This window comes from Pinus tabuliformis, chromosome 5_2 (genome assembly GCF_031772625.1).
Source record: "Pinus tabuliformis cultivar Carrire ecotype Pingquan chromosome 5_2, CPIR1, whole genome shotgun sequence".
Lineage (NCBI taxonomy): Eukaryota > Viridiplantae > Streptophyta > Pinopsida > Pinales > Pinaceae > Pinus > Pinus tabuliformis.
In genome coordinates this window covers 217,543,481-217,571,356 of record NC_142306.1, presented here as the reverse complement: position 1 = coordinate 217,571,356, position 27,876 = coordinate 217,543,481, and the positions used below count along the sequence as shown (strand labels likewise).

The 27,876-nt window shown below is 38.4% G+C and overlaps 1 protein-coding gene across 1 annotated transcript in view; it reads right to left on the bottom strand.

Moving 5' to 3' along the window:
* Positions 1–2,802: 2,802 nt before the first annotated feature.
* Positions 2,803–27,876, bottom strand: part of LOC149158326 (DEAD-box ATP-dependent RNA helicase 20-like) — a 246,380-nt gene continuing 221,306 nt past the window's right edge. Inside the window, exons 8-14 of the mRNA XM_089436196.1 lie at positions 27,430–27,528; positions 4,795–4,890; positions 4,519–4,650; positions 4,296–4,370; positions 4,084–4,173; positions 3,900–3,974; positions 2,803–3,604 (exon numbers count right to left, since the gene is read on the bottom strand). Of these exons, the coding sequence (XP_089292322.1) occupies positions 3,428–3,604; positions 3,900–3,974; positions 4,084–4,173; positions 4,296–4,370; positions 4,519–4,650; positions 4,795–4,890; positions 27,430–27,528 (744 nt within the window). The 3' untranslated portion in view covers positions 2,803–3,427. The remainder of the gene's footprint in view (positions 3,605–3,899; positions 3,975–4,083; positions 4,174–4,295; positions 4,371–4,518; positions 4,651–4,794; positions 4,891–27,429; positions 27,529–27,876) is intronic.

Sequence of the window (27,876 nt, the reverse complement as noted above, 5' to 3'; positions counted from 1 at the left end):
TGATGTAGCACTAGAAATGCAATTACACATCTTATATATTAGTTCTTTTATCATATTTATGTGTCAATGTATTTATTTTATGTTGTAGATGCTTTAGATATTAAAAAAATTGGAAAAAATGAATATTTTTGTATTTTACAATTTTTTCCCGATTATTTCCGATTTTTACAATTTTTTCCATTTTTTTCCCGATTTTTTCCCTTCCCAATAACAATAACTGCAACATTGCTTCAAATCACAACATAAATCACCAAAAATTGAGCAAGTTTGCAAAATACTTAACAAAGCATAGCATTTTTATTTTAATCTTGAGCTAACAAAGTTCAAAGCTTAAGCATAACACTCATTCTCATTGTGGCATGGTAGACCCACACCAACTGCTTACAATTCTGCAGCAATGTTTAGCAGAAGACAAAAAGACACAAATCAGTCTCAAATAAAGCCCTTGCTACTATAAAGAAACAACTTTCTCCTTCAAAGTCAATGGGGTTAGATTTTTTTTCTTGTTTGTGAACTCAAAAGTGAAAATATTGGTTTTCCCTAATGATTGAAAAATGGCTGAAAAAGTCAACCCTTAATACTATAAAGAATCAACTTTCTCCAAATATTGGAGCTCATCTCAAAGTCAATGGGGTTAGATTTTATTTTCTTTTTGGTGGACTCAAAAGTGACAATATTGTTCAAACCTACAAGGTATAGGAAAAGTTTTCCCTAATGACTGACAAAATGCTGGAAAAAGTCAATTGGATTTGTTTTCTTCGTTAATGCATTAAAAATTGAAATTATTATTCAAACATAGAGGATGGTACAGGAAAAAATGTTCCCAATGATTAGAACAAGGCTCAAAGGCAATGTGGTTAGCTTTCTTGTTGGTGCGCTCAAAATTGAAAATATCGTTAAACGAAAAGGAAGGCACAAGCAAAGTTTTGTCAATGATTGGCACAAAGCTTAACTCAACCAATTGAACCAAAATTAAACCAGATTTTTCTTGTTGCACACAAAACAAATTGGTTTTCTTGTTGGTGCATTCCTAATTGAAAATATTGCTCAAACATAAAGAAAGGTACACTAATATTTTCCCTGATAATCAGCACAACGACATACATAATCAATTAAAGAAATTAAAATATATTCTTGAGAACCAAACCTACCAACCATTTTAGGAGATTTGCACATTGTATTTTCTCAAGTGCAACATGAAGTGAATTATCTTTCTTTCCACCCATATGAAGGAAAATCTCACGAGATCTTACCAACACTATGTTGATGCAAAGAAAACATTGGTTTTGACCGTGCCAATGCAATTCATATCTTAGTATGTTTAACCGGTCTTTCAATAATTTAAAATACGCCCAGGAGTTGTAGCATTAAAAAGATTGACAAGATAATCAATCCAATAAGCATTTGGTACTCGAATTCAAGTATCAGTCAGCTGAACCTTTCATATCATGTTGGGACATAAAAGATACACAATGTCAGCAATATTCTTTTCCCGGCAATAAAAGCAAAGAAGACAACACCAAGTACATGACACCCAAGATTTGAGATCCCACATTTGCAGAGAGATGATTATATATGTCAACACAAGCAGAGGATCAAATGTTTCCATGTGCTGACCAAGACGGCTCTGTTGAAGACCATTCGGTTTGTGAAGCTCGCAGTTTATGCGAACAGGTCTGATTATTTCATTCGGAAAATCCACTTGAGGTGGCTGGTCTGTATCTATTTAAAAACATGAAATAAAGTTGGTTGCATATCAAAGAGATACATTTACCGTTTAACAATGGATGCCAATATAAAGCAAACATTAAAACTGAACAACGACGTAATTTTTTTCATCACATCAACATGTAGGAGATTGAATAAGCGATAAACAAAATTATTTCACATATATATATATATATATATATATATTTTCATCACTCAACATGTAGGAGACTGAATAAGTTATAAACGAAAATATTTCATATATAATTGTGGGGAATAAAAACTGTCTCAAAAAAAATCTAGGCTCACCCAAGTCTCACGCAACCCTGGTGACAACATCTAACAGTTCGGCAGCTCATTCTTCCATCCAATATATGTACTGGCCCCGGCCTAAGCTGAGCCTAAATCTGAGAATAAAATTAAGTTGGGCAGATCATTCTTCCATCCAATATGTGGGCTGTCCTTGGCTTAGGCTCAGCTTAGATTGAATAAAATAATGATAATAAAGAGAATCGTGCATGCATGCACAATAACTCATCTCATCTTTGAAAGGCATTGAAATCTAAACATCCACAATAGACATGTCAAGCAATTTAATGACGGTGGCCATTTATTTATTCCAATGTCTATCATTCCTATCCAAAGATTATAAGACTACCCCATCCAAAGTTTATAAAATTACTTCATGACATTTTTGTAAATAGCTTTCATGTGGCTTATAAAATACATAGAGAAACATCAATTAAGGGACACAACAGCATGTAAGCATGCTCCAAATAAAACTTACAGCAGCCTAAAAGAAAAAAAATGAAATTTAACAGGACTGAAGGAAGTTTACACAGCGCCTATCTGGAAACTGATCGATTATCAACTTACTATCATTTATCTCTCTGACAAACCTCCTAAGAAATTGATGGATTCGTTAATTCTTTTTCATCTCTGAACAATGCTAACAGTCAAATCGTATGTCCATCTCTTATGTCTACAGCTAGAATCCCACAGATGAAATAAGTGTAACCCCTTCGAAGGATTGAGAAGGAAGTTTGTCAACGTTTAACATTAGCACATGGCCATTCCTCAGAGAATCAACAAAAATCAAACAAAATTTAACTCACTTTGCGCACAATAAAAGACTATTATCACAATTGGGACCAACATGTCACAGACCTACAGCATTTCACTATACTCCGTACTCACTATACAGAATAGACTGTGTACTTACGATACTGAGTGTCAACAAGTAATTTAGCACAAAAGCTTGCCAATCTGTACCATTCATAGCTATAATTGACAACCAATTACTGCAGCGAGGAAGATTAATTATTGCTTTAGAAAAACGAAAACTTGAATCTGTTGGTCAGAGCTATCCAGTAAATAAAGTATGAGTTTTTGTTAATAGGCCTGCAACTAATCTTTCTTGATCAGTAATTTAAATGGTCAGTTGCAGATACAATGCTTCCCTTGTGATAGAACCACATCATAGATACTGCCGTGTACACAATTTGTACAATGCCACCTCCACATGTTTTCCCATGGATATATGGTATGCTGAATTCACAGCGCATCAAGTTGACACAAAACCAGGGCACCCGCACACTGAATGCTCATGGCAAGCACTTTAAATCTTCATCCACCTCCTGTCGAAAGAGAAGTCAAGAATGCAGTCCTTCGATATTTCCTCCATACCTCCAAAGTGATTAAAGAATATAAAAAGAAGAAATCAATCATCCCAGGCATTATCTGCAGCACCTTCTTGCTTGAGATTTGCCTGTGCCAACATGTACTTATATTTGTCTTCAACACGAATGGTGGTGGATCCAAGGACACCTGTTCCAGTAGGAGCTAGTCTTCCTTCCCGAAACGCTGCTGCCTGTTCCCTCTCCTTTCTCCTTGCAGCCTAAGCAATTTTTTCAAAGAAAAGGATTTATTATGCTCTTTCAAAAAGTATAATTATTGTCTAAGCAGGAAGAAATAAAAAATAAAATAAAATATGAAAAGAAAAACCACAATCGCCAAATATGCAACAAAAAGCAAAGATACTAAAAAGAAAAGCTACGCCAAATCCTCAATGATCTCAGAAAGAAAGAAAACCACAAATAGCCATATCATTTCAAAGGCACAAATATTTATTCTAAATTATGAATAATTTTCACAAGCTAACAATTCAGTTCAGTATTTAGCGGAAAACAGACCTTTCCAGTTGCAAATGCCATGGTGTTTCCAGCTTCTGCATCTGCTATTGCCTTCCGAATATGAGCAACCAGGAACTGTAACATTCATTTCATTATTAAAAGGTACAAAGGTAACTGGGAAATTTTGAAGCCAAAGAATTGAAAAAGCAGTTAGAATCGAAACACCTGCAACAAAGAATTATACCATATCCCGCTCTGTGTAAAAGGAAGTTGCTCGGCCACTGGTCCCTGCACGGCCCGTTCTTCCAATACGATGCACATAATCCTCCATAGCCTGTCATGTTGGTTAAAAAATATTGAAGTACGTATAAAGCTCAATGTGTACAAACAAAATAATGTCCAGATGGCCCCATTACTTCATATTAAGAAATCCTACTAGATGGGACTATAACAAACCTTGGGAAGATCAAGGTTAACAACATGGGAAACACCAGTCACATCCAAACCTCGAGAGGCCACGTCTGTAGCGACCTACGAATTTTATAATAATTAAATAAACATGGAAATTAGTTTTTGTTATTGAGCACCCCCAACAAGAGAAAAGTGTGTTGGAAAAGATAAGAAACAAAGATTCAATCATCTATACCATTAAACAGAAAAACAGCAAGCTTAACCTCACCAGAATATTAGTGGAGCCACTACGAAACTCACGTAAAGCAGCTTCTCTTTCCACTTGACTTCGACCACCATGCAGTGCAACTGCATGGAGACCTTGCGCAACTAATGCATCTGAAACTTCGTCACACCTTGTCTACAGTCAGATCCAATAAATTAAAATCCATAAAGGGCAAATAAATAGAATCAAACTGCATGAAAAAATAATCCCAGATCCAAAGTAACAAATAACAAAGTCTGATGTTATCTGTGCAGGCATTGGAAAAACAATAACAAATACCTTTCGTTCAACAAAAACAATGGTCAGAGGAAGAGGTTGTCCAGACTTCTCTGCTTGGGATGATTCCTCCACAAGTAAAGCCAAGAGACGATCAGTCTGATCACAGGGAAAAGAAAAATCAAGAAGGTTATCCATGAAACCATTGATCTCTATGCTAAGGCAAAGGGAAAAGAAAAAAGAAAAAAAATCCAACACCAAGAATGAATGTACTCATTTGTACTTGAATTTACGTATACTATATGATCATCCTAGCAAAATATATTCCATCTGTTCTGCCAGATACATTTCTCCAATGGTGTGCCCCTTTCTGAGATTTAGAGAGAAGAACTCAAAAGTAGACAGAAAATTATATCTTTATGTTCTGTTAGAGCATTTCTCCAGTAACATGTGAATTCCTGGGGTTCGAGACAACACCTCAAAAGTATACAGCACTTTCTCCTTCTTTCCATGTACTAATATAAGTTTAGCTGGCTCCTCTCTTTCTTCCTCTTTCCTTTTATTGATTTATAAATATATGCAGCAAAGATATATTTCTCTTGACTGATCAAATAAACACTCCCTCTTCACTGGTTGTACCTGACATGTTCGTTTGTCCTTAGTCCTGTTACCCTCCGTAGCAAGTTTAAGGTCCAGTGAGGCACAGTCATACTGATCTATTTCCAGATGCTTTGTGGCATAACCGTCAATCAGACGACCTTTTATATTCAGTTGCGCCTCAGTTTCCGGGCAACTGATATTTTTGGGAGGTCCGCTTTTTCAATATTTGGACCATCAGGGGCCCATGCATTAGATTTGACTACTACTTGATTTTGGTGAAAAAGCAAGTCCAATAAAACTGTTTTCACTCGGATCATAGCAATTATGCTATGGTTGTTGGAGAAGAACACCTTAAAATTTTTTGGTAGTTGTTGAGACCATTGGACCATTGACATGAGTTAATAACTTTTTTCATACCCAACCATGCTCTAACAGCTTAAACTAGTTTTATGAGTAGTGTGCGAAATATATATATAGTCATTTCCGTTTAAAGGGAAATCCCCTTACACGTGTCACACTCAGGAAAAGATTCTATTGTTAAACAATTTGGTGATATGCAATCAAAGACAGCCATGTGGGATGCTCCTAACAACAACTTTAGAAGAATAAATTCGAAGTGCCTTAGCTGTGGACATCAAGAGAATTTGTATCATGATTCACTCTACCATGGAGGAAAAGACAGCAAAGAATAGTAAAAGGAAGATATCAGTGAAGATTGTAGAATGCTAGTCATCCCCATCTGCACATATTCCACAGGGGGGAGAATTGCTTGAAGATGGAATGATGAAGGGTGATCTGCTTGGAAAAGAGTAGCATTTATAGTTAATCAACTTCAACGTCCTAATCTTGCCTTCAATTTTCCTTAGAAAGTTAGCATGCATAAGCTCTGCGGTAACCTTAAAGATATAAGACCCAAGAAAAGCCAGATATTGAGTATACATAAAGGATACTTTGTGCTTTGGAGAAACAGCATTGAAGGCTGTTTCTTTTCATGGAAAAGGAAATAAAACAGCAACAATTTTCAGTGATACCCTTGGAAACAGCAGCCACATTGGAGGATAATTTGAATTGAGTAAACGCCATTTGGAATAAAGTAAAAGCCAATTCAAGCAGAGGAGAAAAACCTTTCTACAAGGCAAGAAATAGGTCGACTAGGTCAGGACAGCAAGGAAAGGCAGCACAGACACCAAGTGAAATATATCCAAAGGCAAGAAAGTGTTGATTTTTCAACTGCAATAGATACAAGCACAAATTTCTGAAATACTGATAATTATTTCTAATGATATATATCTTTTAACAATTCTAGTTTATCATTAAGCAATTACACTTCAGAAATTCAACCATAAAATCAAAACAATAGTAGAGATCACAATGCACAAAGAGAGCACAAGATTTACCCTGGTAAAGCCCACTTGAAGGAAAAACCCAACCACCTTTACTTTACAGAAATTCTTCGGTTCAACAAGAGATACATCTAATGCTGCTAGTCAACTATGAGATCAAATTGATCAACAAATAACCTGGTCAAGCAGTGCTCTAGTCAAGTCAAGTCAAGTCAAACTTCTGCCCTTCAAACTTTGGCCCTCTCTGATCTGCCCTAGGCTGAATTTCAGCCTCCAGAATATGCCCATAAAACTTGACCTGCCTAGAATTTCGGTTCGCCCAGAAACTACCCAAAAATTCACACGTGTGAGTTCGAGAGAGAGAGAGAGATGCTAGAGATGAATTTGTCCTTCTTGTCCTCCTCCACTTGGATGCCCAGAAACTGTCTTTCTTGTGTGAGATCGAATGGTGGTCTTGTGGAGGTTGAATGCCTTTTTATAGTGTTTTGTCTTCACTAATGGGTGTCTCTTCACTAGAGCCGACTTGACTAGTTTGGAGCCAAAAATTCAAAATTCAAATTTCAATTTTTTCTCTTTTAGATCCGACATGAAGAACATGTCTTATAATAATTCTTTCAAAGGCTAATCAATAAAAATGACATGAAGAACATGTCTTACATTTACATTATACATTATAGGGGCTAAAATATAAATTATGAATACCAACCATAGCTACAAAATTCAACACCCCCTCTTAGCTAGGGAAGTATTAATAATGACTAGACAGATGTTCTTCACATTGACAAAATTCTCTAAGGTTACAACAAATCATCAATAGTATCATCAGCATTTAGCTACCATAATTCTGGCCAAACAACTTTGACACACGGTAAATCAACACCATCAATAGGCTACCATAATTTTGGTTGGTACCTTTGACACATGGTGTATTCTCACCATAATTTTGGTCAATACTCCCAACATATGGTACATTATTAGCATCAACTAGTCACTATAATTTTGGTCTATTTGACACACGGTATACATACTAGTCTTGGTTCACCATCATTCTGGTCAGTACCTAACACATGGTGAATCCCCAAAGGCCACACTCTATTTGAGTAATTTTGGGCCTGATGCTAAATGATCTTGATGTTGAAAGGCCACACTCTATCTAAGTAATTATGGGCCTCAAGGACCATTCTTCCTAATTCTGATTAATATACTTGATACAACAAGAATGATTGTCCTCTGTGGGACCATTTTCCCTAATTTTGGTCATATATGACACAAGAAGAATGTCAATCCACGATGCTCTCTCATCAACACTTACTCTTAATGAGAGATCCATTCTCAACAAGTCCAAGTGTGTCCCTAAAGTATACAAACTTCACTCTAAACAAAGGCTTTGTAAGAATATTAGCAATCTACTAATCAGTAGAGACATACTAGAGCTTCACTGCTCCCTTTTGCACCATATCACGAATGAAGTGGTACTTGATCTCAATGTTCTTCGACCTATCATCGAAAAATGGATTCTCTGTCAACATCACACAGCTTTGATTATCACAATATATCATAATCAACTCTAGAACATGATCAAACAATCCTGTTGGTAACTTCTAAAGCAAAACTGCTTCACAACTCACTAAGTTGGTTGCAATATATTCTGCCTCAATAGGACTGAGTGCAACAAATGCCTGCTTCCCGCTCATCCACGAAATCGTAGTGGAGCCCAAACTAAAGCAACCTTCGAATGTACTCTTTCTATCTTCAGCACTCCCTGCCCAATCTGCATCTATATAGCCTTGCAATTGTATATCACCATTTGAGACATATCTCAAACCATAATCAATCATATCATGCAAATATCTCAATATGTGCTTTGTTGCAATCCAATGATCATGTCTTGGTTCCACCTGGAACTGGCTCAACGTGCTCACTGCAAAGCAAATGCCTAGCATGGTATTAATTAAATACATCAGAGCCAATCAACTTTCGGTACATGGATGGATCTACCAAATCTGACTCATTCGCTGAGCTTTCTCAGATTTGTCACCATGGGAGTCGACATTGATTTACAGTCCATCATTCCAAACTTCTGCAATATCTTGATAATATATTTTCCTTGACCAAGAAAGACTTCACTTAGCTTCTACCACAGTTCTAGCCCCAAATAGTCGTACATCAACCCAAGATCCTTCATATCGAATTCAGAAGCTAACTCCCTCTTACGCCAAATAATGAGATGCTCCACACCTGTCAGAAATAGGTCATCAACATACAATAGCAGGATCACAAGTTCATTCTTCTCAACCTTGAAGTATAGGTTTGGATCAGCATCACTTAAGTCCACACAAGGCTTTCTTCAATCTGCAAACGTGAGACTCTTTTCCATGAACCTCAAAACCTTGAGGTTTCTCTATGTACACTTCCTCCTCAATCACATTGTTGAGGAAACTAGTGTTTACATCCATTCCACGTAAGTTCCAACCCATAGAAGAAGCAATTGAAATAATAGATCTAATAGTAGTGTACCTAGCAACCATGCAAAGGTCTCATCATAGTCCTCTCCCTCTTTCAGGAAGAACCCTCTAGCCACAAATAGTGCCTTGAATTTGCCAATACTACCATCCACTGCATACTTGATCTTGTATATCCATTTGGAGGTTACAATGGACTTTCCTTCAGGTATCGGCACAATTTCCCTTACATCATTCTTCATAATCGATTGGTATTCTTCCAGCATCGCATCCTTCCAAACTTGTTGGCTAGTTGCTTCTTCATAGGTGAAAGGTTCAAAATCAATAAGCTTGGTCATCAAAGTTGCATAACCAGAATACCTCTTTGGTCTCTTGCTTTCTCTTAAGGTGCCACGTGGTGTTGCATGCCCTTCTGCTTCCTACAAAGTGGATCTAAGCCATGATGGTCTCTTCCTGATTTCGGGGACAACAACTAGGCCCATTGGATCGCTGGGCCTTTTTAGCTCTTCTTGATGATCAATAGGATGTTGAACGGGACCTGAGTCTTCTTCCTTGGGAGCTTCATGTTTTTCGTCCTCATCCAAGTCCATTGGAACTTCTTTGGATTTCCAATAGGCCAAATTCTCATAAAAGATCACACCCCTCATAACTTCAACTTGTTTTTGTCTTGAAGCATAGATTCTATATGCCTTTGATGACTCACTATATCCAAAAAATATTCCTTTCTTTCCAATGGGCTCTAACTTCTTTCTCTTATCTTTAGGTACATTAATATAAACAAGCAACCAAATATTCTCAAATGAACAACCAAATAAACACTTCTTCAAGTGTCTTGTCTTCCAAAATTCGATGAGGACTTGTCTTTTGAATGTATTTAACTATCATAGATGCACCACTCCATAGAAACATTGGTAAATCTTGGTCGTACATCATTGCCTTACAAATTCTTCGATGGTTCTGTTCTTTCTTTCAATAACTCCTTTTTGTTGTGGATTGTAAGGGACTATCAACTCCCTCTTAATCTCAACTTCTTTACAAAAGGAAACGAGCTCCTTGGAGGTATATTCTCCTCCATTATCAGATCTCAATATCTTGATCTTCTTTCCCTTCAAGTTTTCTACTTCAGCCTTAAATTCCTGGAACTTGTCAAAGACTTCATCCTTCGTCTTCATGAAGTAAATCCACGTCTTGCAAGAGAAATCATCAATAAAGATTACATAATATAAAGAGCCTCCAAGAGATTTCGCTGGCATCGGACCACATACATTAGAATGGACTAGATCTAGAATTTCGTTAGATCTACTTTCGTTGCTTAGAAAAGGTTTCTTGACATTTTTCCCAAGCGCACATCCTTTACAACCTTCTTCATGTTCTACTTGCAAATCTGGAACACCTGAAACCATTTGTTTTAAAGCGGGAAAAGCTCTATAGTGAAGATGTGCATATCTCCTATGCCAAAGCTCACGTGAATTAATATCATTATGTACATGAGCTTGAGTAGGTTGTTTCAGAAGTCTATACAACCTTCCTTCACGATCTCCAATTACTCTAGTAGAATCTATATTGAAGCCTTTGGGCCAAACAAGAACTTTGCTATCAACAATTGCTACTCCATCTCCATTATCTTCCAAGAATGAAATAGAAACCAAATTCTTTTTCAAACTTAGTACATATAATATGTTGTTAAGATGAAAGTTTTCACCTAATTCCAGCTCAATAGAAGTCTTTCCAATGCCTTTTACTGCATAATTGTTTTTGTCTCCAAGTTCTACCTTTTGAGATAATCTTATTTCCATTAGGCTTGTGAGGTTGTCATGATCTCTGGTCATGTGCCTTGACGCACCACTATCTACTAGCCACAAATCACCGCTATTTGCAATAGAACCTATAAGGGCGAAGAAATAAAAGAAATCTTTAGTACCTGGATCTTCAGTCTTAAGTTTCTTTGGAAGTTCACCCATGTTTGTTGTGGAAGCATGTTGCTTTCCCTTTCTTTCTTCTATCATTCGATCGTTCAAGGCAATTTCTTCCATAATGACCAAATCTATGACAATGATAGCATTGAACTTTTGACATGTCTCTCTTTCCTTGAGGAGTAGCTCTTCTTCCTTTAGGGTTTCTTCCCTCATTTCTTTTTTAGAATCCAAACTTCTTTCTTCTTCCAGCCTTCTTGAAACATGTTGCACATGCTTGAGAGTCACCTTCGTCAAATCTCTAAATCGTTCCTTTGGACATGAGCCTTGATTCTTCTCGAGTACATGGGAGGCGTGCCCCCATGACACAATAACACCACTAGAGGAACCAGTTGAAGTTGAACTGATTGTATGGTTTAGCTGGTTCAATTATGGTTCGGGGTAGGTTCCCAAAAAATTCGAACCAGTCCAAACGAGCCAATCTTGCTATCTCTGGCAATTTTCAGGAAGAATGAAGAAACACCCCACAACTAAAGTTACAACATAGCAAGACATTAACCAACCCAAAGTCTCAAAACAGGCAAAAACCAATTCCTTTCATCCAAAAAGGATAAGAGTAAATGATAACATGTACCAAGAAACATTAATCTTGACAATCGTCCCAACAAAAGCAATAGAAGAATAGTTATAGAAGCAATAATAGATTCCCAATTTATCTAAAGAAATCCCATAGAAGGGCAAATTATTGGTTGTGGATGCCATACAGGATAGTTGATATTTCCTACAGATCCAAATTTGTAAGACTAAATCTACTCCACATATGCACTTAATGCATGATTTTTATTGCAATTACCTTAACAAAATTATTAAGAAATAAAAAATGTTTGTTTTTTCCTAGTGTTCGGATGGCAGTAGTTAATGTGCTCTCTTTACTATACCAATTACCTCTATGATTTGTCTTTCTTTCAATTGCTCACCTAACATTGGGGAAAACATATATAAATGCAATGGGGAAAACAAGCATCCTAGATAAAAGATATCTAATGACACCATAACCTACCAGACACAAAACCATTCCTAAAAATTTGGGCAACCTTGGAGTCACATACAGAAGTGTAAGGGGAAAACAGATATAAATGTATGGGCAAAATCAAAGTTAAAAGAACCATGCATTCAACCATAATTGGCTGAAGAATCTAGTATGGGTGTGGCATCCATCCCAAAATTACGTATCAAAGAATTCAGAACCCTAACCCTAATTTTCAATTTATAATTGAATTTTCCTAAGTCACTAGCTGCTTTGGAACACTGATATGGAAAGGTGTTACATGCTAAAAGAATCAATATTGAAAAGGATATAATTGCTTGAAGCAATTTAAAGAAAAGCAGAAAAATAGGTTGAGGAAATTTGTATGGCTAGAAGAGTGAATTAGTGGTGCCCTAGTCTAAAATGGGGGACCTCATCTACATGTGTTTTTCCTCGAAATTAAAAACAGCAAGTAAAAAGATAGTAGTGGTTAAAATAGGCATTGAACTGTCAAAGATCAAACAAGAACCAAGGAAGTTGCATGCCTATTGTAGTCAGCATGCATGCACCTCATTAACATACCATTCTAATGTAAGACTTTATCCCAATTCTATCGGTGCAGTGCACAGGAAATGATCTTATGGGTATTGTTGAAGTGTGTTCCTAAAGTGAAAATAGCTTCCAAGCAACTAGATAACTCTTTAACACTCCCTCTTTGTGAATAAGGTGATCTGCACCAAGCCTAATCATTCCCTCACATCTCAAACTACAAATTAGCCAAAGGCTTCATTAAAATATTTGGCACTTGCAAAATTGAAGGAACATATTCAAGGACCATTGCTCCTAGTCATGTCTAAACAGTGCCTCTAAGAAAATGATACCAAATAAAGATGTTCTTGTAAAGATCATGAAACACTAGATTCTCACTAAACCTGATGCATCTCTAAATATCACAGTACACTATAGTGTGTTAGAAAATCAGAAATATTTTCTTATATTGATAATTACTTGTGATATTCTTGTAGTCTTATTAACTTCTCTTTATGTTCTTCTTTTATCTTTTTTTCATCAAGCAATCATCAAATCAAAACATGAAGATCAATGACACAAGATATAGGCACTCAACCAGGGCTAAAACCCCTCTATAAGGGAAAACCCAGTCAAACTCTTCCACTAGCAAATTCAAAGTGAGATAGACCAAGACCTCAGTCTTGACCAAAAGACCTTCCTCACTCAACCAAGTCAACCCTCAAACTGTCCTTCCAAACTTCAAAGATCAACTGCAACAATATTGCATCAGCACTACATCAAAACAAAATTTTGGCCCTACTGCTTCAAAATTTCAGCCAAGCCTTAGTCCTACAATTTCTTCCCTCCTACAACATGTGTGAGACAAAGAGAGAAAACTCAATTTATTTTTGCTTGACAAAGACTTCCTTCTCCTTCGCTAGGTTTTCCTCCTCCTTCCTTGAATTTTGCACCCTTTTATTGCTTCCAGCTACCACAGATTCAACTTCTTGATTGGTGCTCCAAATGAGGTCGAATAGTTACCAATATATAGGGAATCTGTGAGGTCAAATTCCCTTGATAAGGCCAACTTATCTAGGTTGAGACCGACTTGGTGGAGGAGGCCTAAATGACCTAATTTACAATAAAATAAATTTATTTCTTGACTCAAGAAACCCAAGACGGGTCTATTACATTATGACAAGGGCAAGGACTCTTGACACAGACCCTAAAAGCATGCAATGGAGGCTTTTACATATTAACCATTGACCCAAGCATGAAACCCATGCTTTAATAAGTCAATTTCTTTTTACAATAATTTGTTTTTCTTTCTTTTGACAAATACATGACTCAAACACAATTATGAAGACCGACACTAGTTATATTCTTCAACACTCCCTCTTAACTAGGGAGGTATTCATAATTACATATATACAGAGGTACATGGAAGATCTCAAAATGATATGCTCTATGAAGAATTACAGCACACGCAGTGCTACAGATTAGATACCTGACCAAGGTACTCTAATCAGGTGGGACTAAGGTGTACTCAAGCTTTAGCCACTCTAGGTACCATCAGGATTTTAAGCTCTAACACCAACCCAGGGATCTAGGTGTGTATCCAAGGTTAGAGCTCCATGACCAACGCTAACTTCCCTACTTCGGGATCTAGACATCAACACATAGGTCGGCCAGATGTCCTCCCAAGCATCTTGTTGCCACAAGATGTTTTATCTCTCCTAATCAGATATATCCACCAATCCAAGCATGCTTCAAACATTCAACCCTTTTATGGAGAGATCCTGCATAATCACAACCCCAACCAGTAATAACCCTTCAAATGTATACAAGTAAACACAAACCTTCGGGGTCCTCAATCATCTTGATGCTACTCATATTAACATCAAGTTATCTAGATACAACTTGTCGGAAGCTTTCTCTTTTCACTTCTTCAGGGGCACCAAATACAGCCTTAGTATTTCTCAAGTCTTTTGTTAGAAACTTCATGAATTATGAACATCTGTCTGAAGTACTTTTATTCATTCATTTCTTCGAGGTATTTTCTATGACTGTCATCATATGCCCTCCCTCTCAACTGGATAGAGATGCACTTTCTTTCATCCAAGTTCCCTCTCAACATAAGGAGATCAACAGCTTCATAACATCAGAGAAACTTCATCTTTTCATGGCTTCATTTCTTCCTCATCACAACAATGTTATCTTGATAATAGCTTCCTTCATCATGCTCATCATTATTATCGTGTACAATTACGAACATCTTCAACATCTTGAAGATTATGTACCTTCAAAACTTTAATAGCAAGTACAACCAAATACAAATATATAGAAGCATGAAGTTAACTACATCAAAATCATGTCATTACAATGGAAGCATCAAACATTCAAGCTTTAGACATCAAATACCTAAACCTAGTTAGGTTCATAATTAACAACGGTCACATCTTTTATATTCTAGACTTCAACAACTTGCTAGGGTTTTGTCACAATCCCTAGACTCCATTATCAATACTTAAAGCAAATCAATATCAATCCAATCATAGCACTATAAATCTAGGTTTTCAATATTATGTCCTAGAATTCATAACAGATTCTACTAGGATTTTGTTACAAACCCTAGATTTCATTAATCAACAATCAAGTTAGCATACTCACATATACATATCTAGGATTTCATTATCATGCACTAACATCTCATATCAATATCTACTAGGTAAACCCAAGATACAAACATCAATACATCGAAGTTAGATATACAACAATTTTAATCAGACTAGGGTTTCGATCATACTGACTAATATAAACTTATGGTTTCATTCCTAGGATCTTACTTTAGTTATTACAAGGGATTTGTTCATAAACCATAATTCACTAAAGCCTAAAGATCTAGGATTTCATTATATAACCTAGACATTAACAGCAAACCCTAAGGGACTACAGCGTTTACCATGACATTATCAAAACCCTAAACTTCACTATATGTTCTAGACTCTATCAACAACCCCTAAGTAGACTAGGGTTTCATTATTAACATTGACATACCCTAAGCATCGAAAGGCTAGGGTTTTACAATGAACCCTAGGGGTTAGAGTTGTTCCCTGATTTGGTGTACCTCTGCTAAATTAGTGATCCTTTTTGCCATGTCTTCTTCCTCGTTCTTCTCTTCTTGAAGGAATTTTGCCACAGGGAGAGTTAACTGAATTGGGAATACAACTTCAGTGCCATATACCAGCTTGAAAGGAGAATTCCCTATGGATTTCTTAACGGTTACTCTGTCAGCCCACAGTGCATATTTGATCTTAGAATCCCAATACTTTTTATTGTCCTCCAGCAGCTTCTTAATTATCCTTATCAGGTTTTATTAGAGGATTCTGCTAGACCGTTTCCTTGAGGATAATATGAGGTGGAATGAACCAGTTTAATACCCACTGGATCACACATATCCACCAATTCTTTTTCCCTGAAGGCTGCTGCATTATCTCTGACTAATTTATGTGGAAAGTCAAATCTGGTAAAGATACTTTCAATTAAAAACTTCATAACCACATTATGATCAGCCTTCTTAGTAGGGATTGCTTCAATCCACTTAGTAAAATAATCAGTGGCTACTAGTATCCATCTGTGCTGGCCACTGGAATGTGAATTGATTTCTCCAATGAAATCCAAGCCCCACTGCTGGAAAGGTCCTTTTGCATGTATTGGTTTTAAGGGCAGGGACTTCAACTGTTGTTTCCCTTCAAATCTTTGGCACCTGTCACAAGATTTAACACATGAAAACACATCAGAAAACAAGGTGGGCCAATAGTACCCAGCTCTAAGGATCTTATGGGCAGTGGTTTTCCAATAATGGTGTCCTCCACACATGCTAGAATGAAACTGCTACATAACCTCCATTGATTGTTCTTTGTCCAAACACCTCAAAAGCATTCTAGATGGATCCCTCCAATAGAGCAGATTTTTATTAATGCAATATTTAGCTGCCCTAAGCTTAATAGTTCTAGCTTTACTTGTGCTTGAGCCTGGAGGGATTTCTAGCTTCAGCAAGAATTTAACTATTGCAGAATATCAATCACAAGAAGCTAGATTTTCAGCCACTGACTATTTTCCCTCTGGTTCAGCTGCTTCCTCTTCTTCATCTATCTGACCAATTTCTGCAATTGTGCACAAGAAATCAATATCCAATGATCTGCAATTTTCTTCAGCCAACAATCTGGCAAAACCCTGACCTTTGACGAGTTTGGTGGGCTTTAGCTCTATATTAAATTCAATCAACTTTGCAATCCATTTAGCCCTTCTTCCATCAACATCAGGTTGTGTTAAGACATCTTTTATTGCAGCAGAGGGTACATATGCAATTATCTTGGAATGCAGAATGTAAACTCTGAAAGCTTTCAAGGATTTGATAAGAGCATATGCTTGCTTTTCAATAATGTCATACCTCAGTTCAGCATCTCTTAAGTTTTTGCTGAAAAATGCCACCGGATGCTCTGAGCCTTCTTCATCTTCTTGCAATAACACTGCTGCAATGGTGTCAATAGAGGCAAAAGAAAATATATGGAACTCCTTGCTGTAATCTGGACTTATTAAAGTGGGAGCCTCCATAATAGCCTTCTTAATGGACTCAAAGGATTTTCTTGCCGAATCAGTCCATTTGATTTCTGACCCTTTCTTCAACATGAAGGTAATATACTTCACCAGTTCTGCAAAATTTGGTATAAACCTCCTTACGAAATTAATCTTGCCCAGAAAGGACTGGATGTCCTTCTTTGATCTCGGGACAAACAGGGTTTGTATTGCTTTTACTCTTTCTGGGTCAATTCAGACACCTGCAGCAGAAACAACATGTCCCAACAGCTTGCCTTCTTCTAAAGCAAACTGTGACTTCTTAGGATTGACTGAAATCCCAAACCTCCTGCACTTCGGAAACACCTTTTTCAAATGCCGCAAATGGTTTTGATGGCTGCTGGAGTACACTGTTATGTCATTAAGGTAGATAAGGACAAATTTTTCCTTCTCTCCCACTAATGCTATATCCATAGCTCTCTGAAAGGTGGCTCCAGCACTCATCAATCCAAAAGGCATCTTGGCATACATAAAAGTGCCCCAAGGAGTGGTGAATGCAATCTTCTCTTGGTCATCTGGATGCAGAGCAATCTGATTAAACCCTGAAAATCCGTCCAAGAAAGACATCACTTTGGCTCCTGAGACCTTCTACAACAAATGCTCCATTTTCGACAAGGGATAATTGTCTTTCTTGGAGCACTTGTTTAAGTTTCTGAAATCAACACAGAGTCTGATTTCTCCACTTTTCTTCCTTACCACTACTAGGTTGGCTACCCACTTGGAATATCTAAGAGGGACTATGATTTTGGCAGCCAGCAACTTTTTAATTTCTTTTTCAATCAAAGGAAGGAGCAAAGGGTTTATTGGTCTCAACTTCTGTTTGAAAGGTATGGTGTCTTTCTCTAGAGGGATTTTACGCTGGATTATCTTCTTATCATACGTTTTCAGGTCATTATATTCCTAGGCAAACACATCAGCAAATTGCTTCATTAAATTGAAGTATTCAGCATTTTGGGCAGCAGACAGATGGGTGAAAAGATTTACATATCTTGGCTGACCTGGACTCCCTATATCATGCTTACAGACTGCAAATTGATCTTCTTTTTGGGCAGCCTTGTAAGGCACATCATTCTGGTCAAACAGTCTTTCTAAAGGAATTAAACCCTTAGGAATATGATTGCTCGGAAGCTGGACAATGCTATCTTTACCAATTTTGTTTCTAATTTGGGATTGGGGACTTTCTTTCAAGGCTTCATTTTCTTGGTCAATTTGCATTTCAAAAAATTCATCAATGACTTGCAAGAACCTATTTATTTCATCATCATCCTCAAAAACTTTCCAATGGCGGACATTATCAGGCAAGGATGGCCTATATTTCATTTGGACTTCATAAACTAGTTTGGGAGGCATGGGAGGGATAAACATGCTAGCAGACACAGCAAGGGAATCAGCAAGCTGATTTTTGGCTCTAGGGATATATGAAATACAGAAATTATCAAAGGAATATTTGAGTCTCCATACCTCATCTCTGTATGCTTTCAGCCTTGGGTGCTTTGCTTGAAATGTTCTGTTTACTTGCTGAATGATCAAATCAGCATCTCCAAACACCTTTAGGTTCCTGATTCCTCTGTCTTTTGTTGCGTTAAGGCCCAATATCAGAGCCTCATACTCTGCTATATTGTTGGTGACTTGAAAAGCCAGCTTAAAAGACAGATGTGTGCTTTCTTGCTCTGGAGATACCAGCACCACCCCTGCTCCTGCAGTCTCCCTGGAACATGCTCCATCAAAGAACATTTCCCAAACCTGACTTCCTTGCTCTTTCTCGGCCTGAACTGTTTGTTTCCTGAGTTGCATTGAGGCCTTCTGAGATTCTTCTATTTGGAGAATACATGCTCCAAAATCAGTGTCCACAGCATATATGGGATGATTAGTAGGATTCTTCTCATCACTAATGATGTATGCCAGTTGTGCTTCCCTGTACAATCTCTTGCTTTCTCCTCCAAAAACTAGGACAGTGGCATAAGATAGATCATTTTGTAATGTCCCACCTAATCTCTTAATCCATCCTCTAGACAGCAGCATGCCAAACTTAGGAGGGACATCTGCTACCACAATATCCATCATCATACTCTTCATGGGCAGCTGAGTTAAGGTAATGGCCAGGTCTTTGATTAATCCTAGGCATTTCACTTTCCTTGAATCAAAAGAGAATAAATCATGATATGGTCTAGTGATATCAAGGCCTAACTCTTCCATGACAACTTTAGGCATCAAATTGTGGCTGGCCCCTGTGTCTAGCAGGCAATTGTGGAGGATTTTGTCATGAATGGTCAAGGAGACATAAAATGATGGAGAATTATTATCAGCAGGTTCAATCATGGGGCTAAGCACAATTGCAGGCTTGTCATCTTGCAAATTGACAGAGTCAGTGGAGGTTTGTGTGGTTTCCAGCTCAAGAGCTTCAAGGATAGGCTTTCTAAACACTTCACTCTTTACCAACTCTACCAGAGGCATAGATATTTTTAACTTCTAGACTTCTGACTCTAAGCTGAAAGAGGAAGGTAGCTTGTCAGAACCTTTTACCTCTTGAACTGGTGCTTTAAGGATGACTGGATCAGTTGTTGGTCTTCTCTGTCTGATATTTTGTGACTCTGTTTGGACAGCAGCTCTTTGGGCAGGACTCTCCTTGACATTTTTTGCATTTGACCTCAGATTATATCTCCGCTACTCCTCAGTTTGTAGAACTGCTTCTCTGTCCCACTCCTAACTGTCTTGTTCTTGCAGCAATGATTCTTCATATGCAGCCAATGTCAAAAATGCAGCACTGCCTTTATCTTCCATGCAGTGAATTTCATCCTCATCTTCAAACTGTTCCTCCTCCATGACTACATTCTGGAAAGGAGCCTTAACTTTTTGTTCTTCTTTGGGTTCTTCACCCCTCTGAATGATTTGTAATTGCTCATTTTCTCTTCTGAAAGGATTTGGGTTTCTTGGAGCAAATGTGTTCTGCTGCCTTGTCTTTCCTGAGTTCTGCTCAACCTCCAGCTTAGATATCTTAGCAGCCAATGACTCTATCATTCTAGTCATTTTATCAAATTTGGGATCGGAAGATGATGCAGAGGAAGTAGAAGCCTGACCTCTCTGCCTCCTTCTGTCAGCTTGACTTTTGAGCTTTTCTGCAGCCATGATATTACACTCTACTTCTAGGGTTGCATCCTGCATGTCTGCCAGAGTAGCACATCTTCTTTCTCTTAATAATAGGCAAAAATTAGAGTCAAAAGCATTGGCATAAGTGAGTTTAGCTAGGTAGGGGTTGGCTTTACCTCAGTTGGTATCTTACCATACATACGATTGAATCTTTTATTAAAATCGGGCAAAGATTCCCCATTTTCTCTCTTCAGGTTACCAAACTCAGTATGGTAATATAGCAAGTCTTTTTTATCTCCCCAGTGATTCAAAAATGCATCATCTAAGGCTTCAATATCAGTAATAGATCTAGGGGCTAGTTCTCTGAACCACTTTCTGGCCTCTCCATCAAGGCTCTGGACAAAAACTCTCATCCACACATCATTTTCATTGATATCTAGGTTATCTGCATAGCTATAAAAAGACTCAAGGTGTTCTTCAGCAGTTACTCCCTCTGTACCAGTGAATTTAGACATATATTTTTGATATTCTCTTGCAAGCATAGCGTTCAAAGGAACACGCAAGACCAGAGGTCCATATCTAGCAGCGACAATTCTTTCTATCTTCGTGGGTGCTTACTGGCCTGCCATGACTGGGGTAGGAGGAATGATACTGGTAGATTGAATGGTAGGAAGTAATGAAATAGATGACAGAAATGAAGGAATATGATGGACTGTGTAGGAGACCTTCTTTGGACTGAGATACAAAGGGGAATTAACTGAACAAGGAGCTATATTAATCTCTGAACGAATTTCTTTACTAACAACACTGGGCTCTAAATCTTCAAACTGTATATCCTCAGCTATAACCTTCTCTTGCAGAGATACATAAGGTTTCTTAGGCTTACCTGATCCTGATGCTCCTTTCCGTGATGTTTTCTTCTGCTTAACAATCTTCTCAGGGTCAAGCACTGGTTCAGCTGGTGATTTCTGAGGATTTCTTCGAGTATGTCTCACAAACTGAGCCAGGACTATATTGTGGAGTCGCCAAAGGTTGGTCTTCCTCCAGTTGAGTCGCCAGATAGATGATTACAACCAGAAATGTGCCCAGGCTTTGTCTATCATCAAAAATCTAGAACTGTGTCGTCTCCCAGGGAAGCTGAGCTTCAATCTCCTCTCCCCAACAACGGCGCCAATTAATGTTATCACCCCAAGAAACTCTCCTAGGTTGTATCTCAAAGATGCTTGGGAACATTACAAACTCAACAAAATGTTGGAGATGGATGAATGGAAGGAATGATGCATATTCAAGCCAGATAACCACTTCTACTATGCTTAACTCCAGACATGGATGAACACCCCCAGACTACAAGGCTTTAGACCACCAATTACTCACAGTTTTAGGATTAGGTGGATACTGACCACACTAGCAGATGCACAAGACCATGTGATGGCTGGCTGCAACCAATAAAGAGGTCTGCAAATCTATTTCCTAATGCACAGACAGGATGACAGCTCTCTGGCACTAAGTAAACAGAAACCTGCATAGCACATTCAATGATACATACTGGATTCTAACACAGAGGTGGGATGACAGCACCTCTAATGCTAAACATCAAGAGCACATGAAAAATACATAACAAGCACAACCTAGAACAAAGTAGAAATGGAAAGTGAGCAATTAACAGCAAAAGAAGCTTGTTTTAGCTTAAAATGAAGACCAGACGCTGCAAGTATCACAGTAGTTATAGTCTCCAGAAGTTTAACCTTACATCAAAACAACAACCATCATCCCTCATTACATCTTGTTTCTGGGTATATATAGAGTTTGATTACAAAAATGCTCTGCTATTCTATGCGTGGAGGGGTCATAATGGGCCACCAACCACATTAACTATCTAATATGGGTCTCTGTTGCAAACTGTGTGCTTTAATGAACAAAATTGGCCTTTTGAGATACTCTGCTATCCTTCTCGAGCAAGTGGAGTGCTGTATAGAAGAAGTTCCATAACTGTTGATTGTGTTTACATGCTCGAGGCTGATCTTTTCCTTTCTTAGCCATTCTGTTCTGAATGCAGTGGTTGAATATGGAATGCTCTGGGTAATGGTAGGTGATCGCCTTCATCCTTACAGAACAATCAAAGGTGGTGTACTGCATGGCGGATGGAAGATCTGGTCAGCGGAGCAGGGTTGGCCGTCGGATCGCACAGATAGACAGTGGAGATGATTTTGCAGGAGGAATCGGGCGGAAGCGGGAGTGGACAGTCGTGAGCCGTTAGATCTGGACATGGCAGATCAGACGGTCATCGGGCGGGAAAGGTGCGTAGGGTTTAATGCACGGGGAAGGTGGTTTCGGTGGCGAGCGGTATTCCCCGCACCGTTTTTCGGAGGTGGGTGGTATTCGTACAAAGGAGCGCGATCGCAATCAGCGGGTGACGCGTGGCAGATGTGACGGGGGGGAAACCGCTTTACCCACGGGTTAACGCGCGAGCAGTTCGCGGGGTCGGGAGTAGCGTATGCCGTTGGATCGCGAGGTGGGGGATCGGACGGCGGGGATTAACTTCACATGCTTTTTGACTGATGTGACAGGGAAAGAATTTGCGGGAAGCGCTTTTTGCGAAGGCGCGCGGTTATATGGGTTTGAAACCTTAGCGCTGAGGGGCTTGATGGAAAAGGGGCTTACACAGGGTTTTAGAGGCAAAACGGAAGTAGCGGAGTTTATAAGAGCGTACACAGAGTGAAGGGGAAAGGGCGGGATGGCTGCTGCAAATCCCTTTTTGATCATAGACAACCCGATCAGGCCTGCATTTGACCTTCAAATGTTGAAATAAACAGCAGAGCTAACACTACCCAGTGGACGGCATTCCTTAATCCACTTGCAAGATAAGCTACCCAGTGGACGTTCTGCTATCCAAACCACTTGGGAAAAATTTTGTGCTCAAGGGTCGCCCTCACCACTTTCATACCACACAGATCTGCTACTCCCTCAAAGATCATCTATTACTTAGTGCACATGTAGGAAGATAATTTGTGATCCTCCTTCTCTTCTACCATTACCAAACTTCCTACGGCTACAAATTGTTACGAGATTCATGTTTTAACTCTAGTTGTAGCTAACAATTCCTTCTGCGGTTACACATTTTAACTGGTTTTTTGTTTGAACTCTTCCAAAGCCACCAAATCCTTTATGTGGTTGCACATTGTGATGGGTCCCACTCTGTCACTAAAGAAGCTTTGTGGGTTTGTCTTACTTGACACCCTTGAATTGCAATTTGGAGACAACCGACATAATCCTTGCTAACTTGCGATATGTTTACCGCAAATGGAATCCAACCTTGATCTTATCTTTTCATGGTAGGATTGTTCCGACCAAACCCTCCCTTGATTTCCCAGGCTTCGCTCAGCTACAAAGGGTTAATTCTCAACGCCAAGAATAATTCATTTAATCCTGCATCCTTATAGTAAGATTATTATATGCTAGGGAGTTTGCTTCAAGAGTCCCTCTATGCAAGACTTGCTCAGTCTTAGAAATACCTTCGCTGACTTTGATAAGAAAAAATACCACAAAGAGTTGCTTCTTGGCAATAACAGATTCAAATTTGCTTCAAAGAGTATGCCGGGCCAAAACAAGATAAAATCTACCCTTAGAGCCTCAGGCTCAAACAAAAACAGAGACAAATTGATCCAACCCAATTGATGATCAAATGAATCTAATCCTCTTGTCTTTATAGATTTCAATGAGGGGATTTGTCTCTTTAATTAATCGAGTGAGGTTCACACTAAAACCCAACTTTGGGCATTATTGCCCCAGTTGCCCCAAAACTTACCCTTCGTGACCCAAACATTGGGTATTTTGGGGTTTTCCCGTTTATCAAGGACTATATCCTATAGGGATGGATAGGCTACTTTGTCCCTTGGGCCAATTAATCCCTCGGGGACATTACAATCACAAAGTTCAATAATCTTCAACAAATACTTGGCAACAATATCTATCTTGCTCAATCGTGTGGCTCTAAGTTTATTTTTCAAAATCATCTTTTGATTGATGTTCTCACTATGAGACATAATGACTAGAGCATTAAACATCTACTTATTAGTTATCTTTCTAGCAATGTGAGGCATCAAGTGATCCTTCACCCATCCAAGTAAGACTTGCTTGGCCTTAGACTTCCAACAAAGCAACATTTGTAGGAAGTATAACCTTTTTATTCACAGGATGCCAAATCTCATGCTCCTCCAAAAGCATTTGCACCTAACACTTCCACGTAATGATGTTAAAAGGGCCTTCCAATTTGTTTTAGCATCTAACATTAAAGGTAGTCATACTACAACTCCTAGAACACACTACTAGACAAAATAGATCAACAACCTAACACTACGCATTGCAGGTTCATAAGGATCTCTCAAGCATAAATCTCATGCATCCAACCCCTCAAAATGTCTAAACTCCATATGCCAAGAAGAAGCCCTACTATTTGTTAACCCCTAGATTTGCTCCTTTGCAAGCTAGAGTGTAAAAGGCCAATATACTTCATTAGGCCGGTGTTCAAAGTTATTTCCAAAAACATCTTTGCATGAGTCAAAGGTTGTCCCCACTGAGTTCAAGTGGAGGATGCTTAAGTGATATGATCCAAATTCAGAGTGAAAGACATTTCATAAGTCTTTTGTCAATATTGGAGAGGATTGTTATCTTTAGTAGTTCTCCTATACTTTAGGAAAAAGAGTACGAAAGCCTGGATGGCAGTGACGATCACATATTTGAGTCCTTGTGAACTCCTTATTCCAATGAGAATTTTCCAAATAGCATGCATGATATTTTCTATTGTTAGTAATTCCAGTTTAGAGGCTTGCGTGTCAATGAGTACATATTCAAACTCTTTGCAGAAAACCAAGTCCAATGAGCATAATTTCATTGACATGCAAAGAACATCCATTTTAGCAATAAACCATGCAGAGAAACACATGGTAGCTCCATGTGGTGACATGTGGTGGCTCCAAGTGGTGACATGTAGCAATTTTAGGAATGACATGTGGCATCTTGTAGAGTTGACAAGTGGCAGGATCAAGGTGCATGCATGAGACTAGGTGTGTGCTCAAGTCAACTAGGCGCATGCATGGGTTAACTAAAGGCAGCTAGGATGTATGCATTAGTCTAGGATTGAGTTAACGAGAAGAAATGTTCGGTACACTTAATGCTTCTTTGAATTAAATGGATGCATGCATCAGTTAAGGAAACACTTCACTCCAATTCGGCATTATTGAACTAAAGGGTATCCATAATGGACTAAAGCACACAACCATCTCCACAACACTCTTTCATTGGGTTAAGTAAGCACATGAGAGGATGACTCCACTTGGAATAAGTCGCATGGCTACCTCACTACACTCCCTCATCCAATCAAATCAAGCACTTCTCTAGAGGACTAGAGCACATGCTTTACTGCACTCAATCTCTCATCTAGTCAATAAAGCAAATGGGTACTACAACTCCTCTTGGACTAGGCACATGGCCAATCCACCAAAGTTCTTCATCAATTAAACAAGTGTCTCCACGTGCATGACACTTCACTCGACTTATTCATTAGTCAACAAAACACATCTTCACTTGGTTCAAGCACATTAGGGGAAGATCTACACTCAACACATCAATGCACATTGGTTAAGGAAGATTCCATGCATGACTAATGTGCACTAGGAAAACTGATAAAAGGAGGAAGGCGCTAAGGGTGTGGGGTTGGAATTTTTTTCAACCATGCTTCCTCTATTCTAGCTTCTATACTATATGCAAGGGATATCATTGGACCCATTTTGTATTTGTCTCTATCGTGTATTGAACTTCTTGGATAATGCAAAATAATGTTTGACAACCAGTGCAAGTTTCAAAAAAAAGAGTGAAGACAAGCCACTGAAGGATTGAGATAACAGTCATGTTTTGACTAGGGCTCGGAAGAGCACCAACACAAATGGATAGGAGATTTGCAGGTGAGAAGTTGGGCAAATTCTTCTATATGTTAACACTGATTTCTCACTGCAGGTTTACTGAGTCATCCACTTTCCTATGGTTCTGTGATAACACTATCCATACACGGACTCTTGAAAGGTTTAAAGAAATGTGCTCTAATACCATGTTAAAATTTCAGTGCATGGTAAACAGAGCTGCAAACTCTTAACCCTAGAAGGCCAAAAAACTTAACTCACAAAACTACTTCTGTACTCTACATCTGAAAACACATAAGCTCTATGAAATCTTGAAAGTACTAACGGCAACTCAGAAAATCATATCTGTTTTATCTTTATCAACCGGGAGAGAAAAACAGTGCACATAATCACGATTCACTGGTAAATTGAATGAACAACAAACCCAGTCTTCTTTTAGAGGAGGAGGTTGTGATTACAATGCATGAAAACATCTCTAGTAGTGCACTCTACTAAACTGAATCAAACCCTAATTCTATTCAAGGAAACTGTGTGCAGGCTACATGCAAAGATTGCCTAGAAAGGGGTGCCAAACTCCTACAATATTCCACCCTAGTTTAAAACTGGAATCCTCATCTTCCATGCACATTTCCTCCAAATTAAGAACAGAAATTAAAGGATAAAAGTAGCACCTAAAAGAGACACTGAACTGTGAGCAATAAGAGACGAACTGAAGAGGGCACATGCATGCTTGTAGCAATGAGACAGGAACTGATGAGGGCACATGTATGCTTGCATGTGCCAGCATGCATGCACCTGACTCACAGTCCATTCTAAAACTACGCCTCCATCCCAACTCCATCTCTACTGTGCAGACGAACCAATGCTACAGGTACCACTGATGCATGCTGCTAAAAGAAGAATGGCTGCCAAGCAACCAGGTTAACTAGTACTCAGGATTGGACCAAATCAAATATTATTATATTTGTCTTCATCACATGATCAAACATAATCTGAAGGCAAATATTGTATTCAACATGAATTTGTAAACTCCTATAGACAAAAATTGAAAGCTAAAGCATAAAACCACAAAATAACTACCTAACTTACCCCATAAGAACAGCAAACAAAACTCTACTGTGAAACAAATAGGACACATTATATATTTAGAAGAGTGAAAAAGTGGATATAATGTAAAATCACTAAAAGATGCATATCGTTTACCTTTTCTTCTTCAGTAACCTTCTCTAGGACCTGAGAAACATTTGCTGTTGGACTGCTTACTTTTCCCACCTTTACTTGCACTGGCTTATTCAGATATTCCTAAACAGAAAGCAGGATATTTAAGTCAATATTATAAGTTTTCATCAAGTATTTCACTCACTAATGCTCAAGTTCATTTAGCACAAATGAAAAGAACAAAGGCATAGAATGGAAAAAAAGGAGGAATGACATGCAACTTAAAATTTGTACCTAAAATTTAAGGACTCACAATTTCTAACGTGTAGAAAAAGTGACCAAAGTAAGAACTTCTAACAGGATTGCAAAAAGTTCAGACTTCATAAGAGAGAATCCCCATCCCATGTGGTACAAAGCTAGCTCGAGAGGCTTTCAGTTAGCATTAAAATTTCAAATGAGCTGTTAGCATTCTCAAGGAGGAGGAAAAGACCA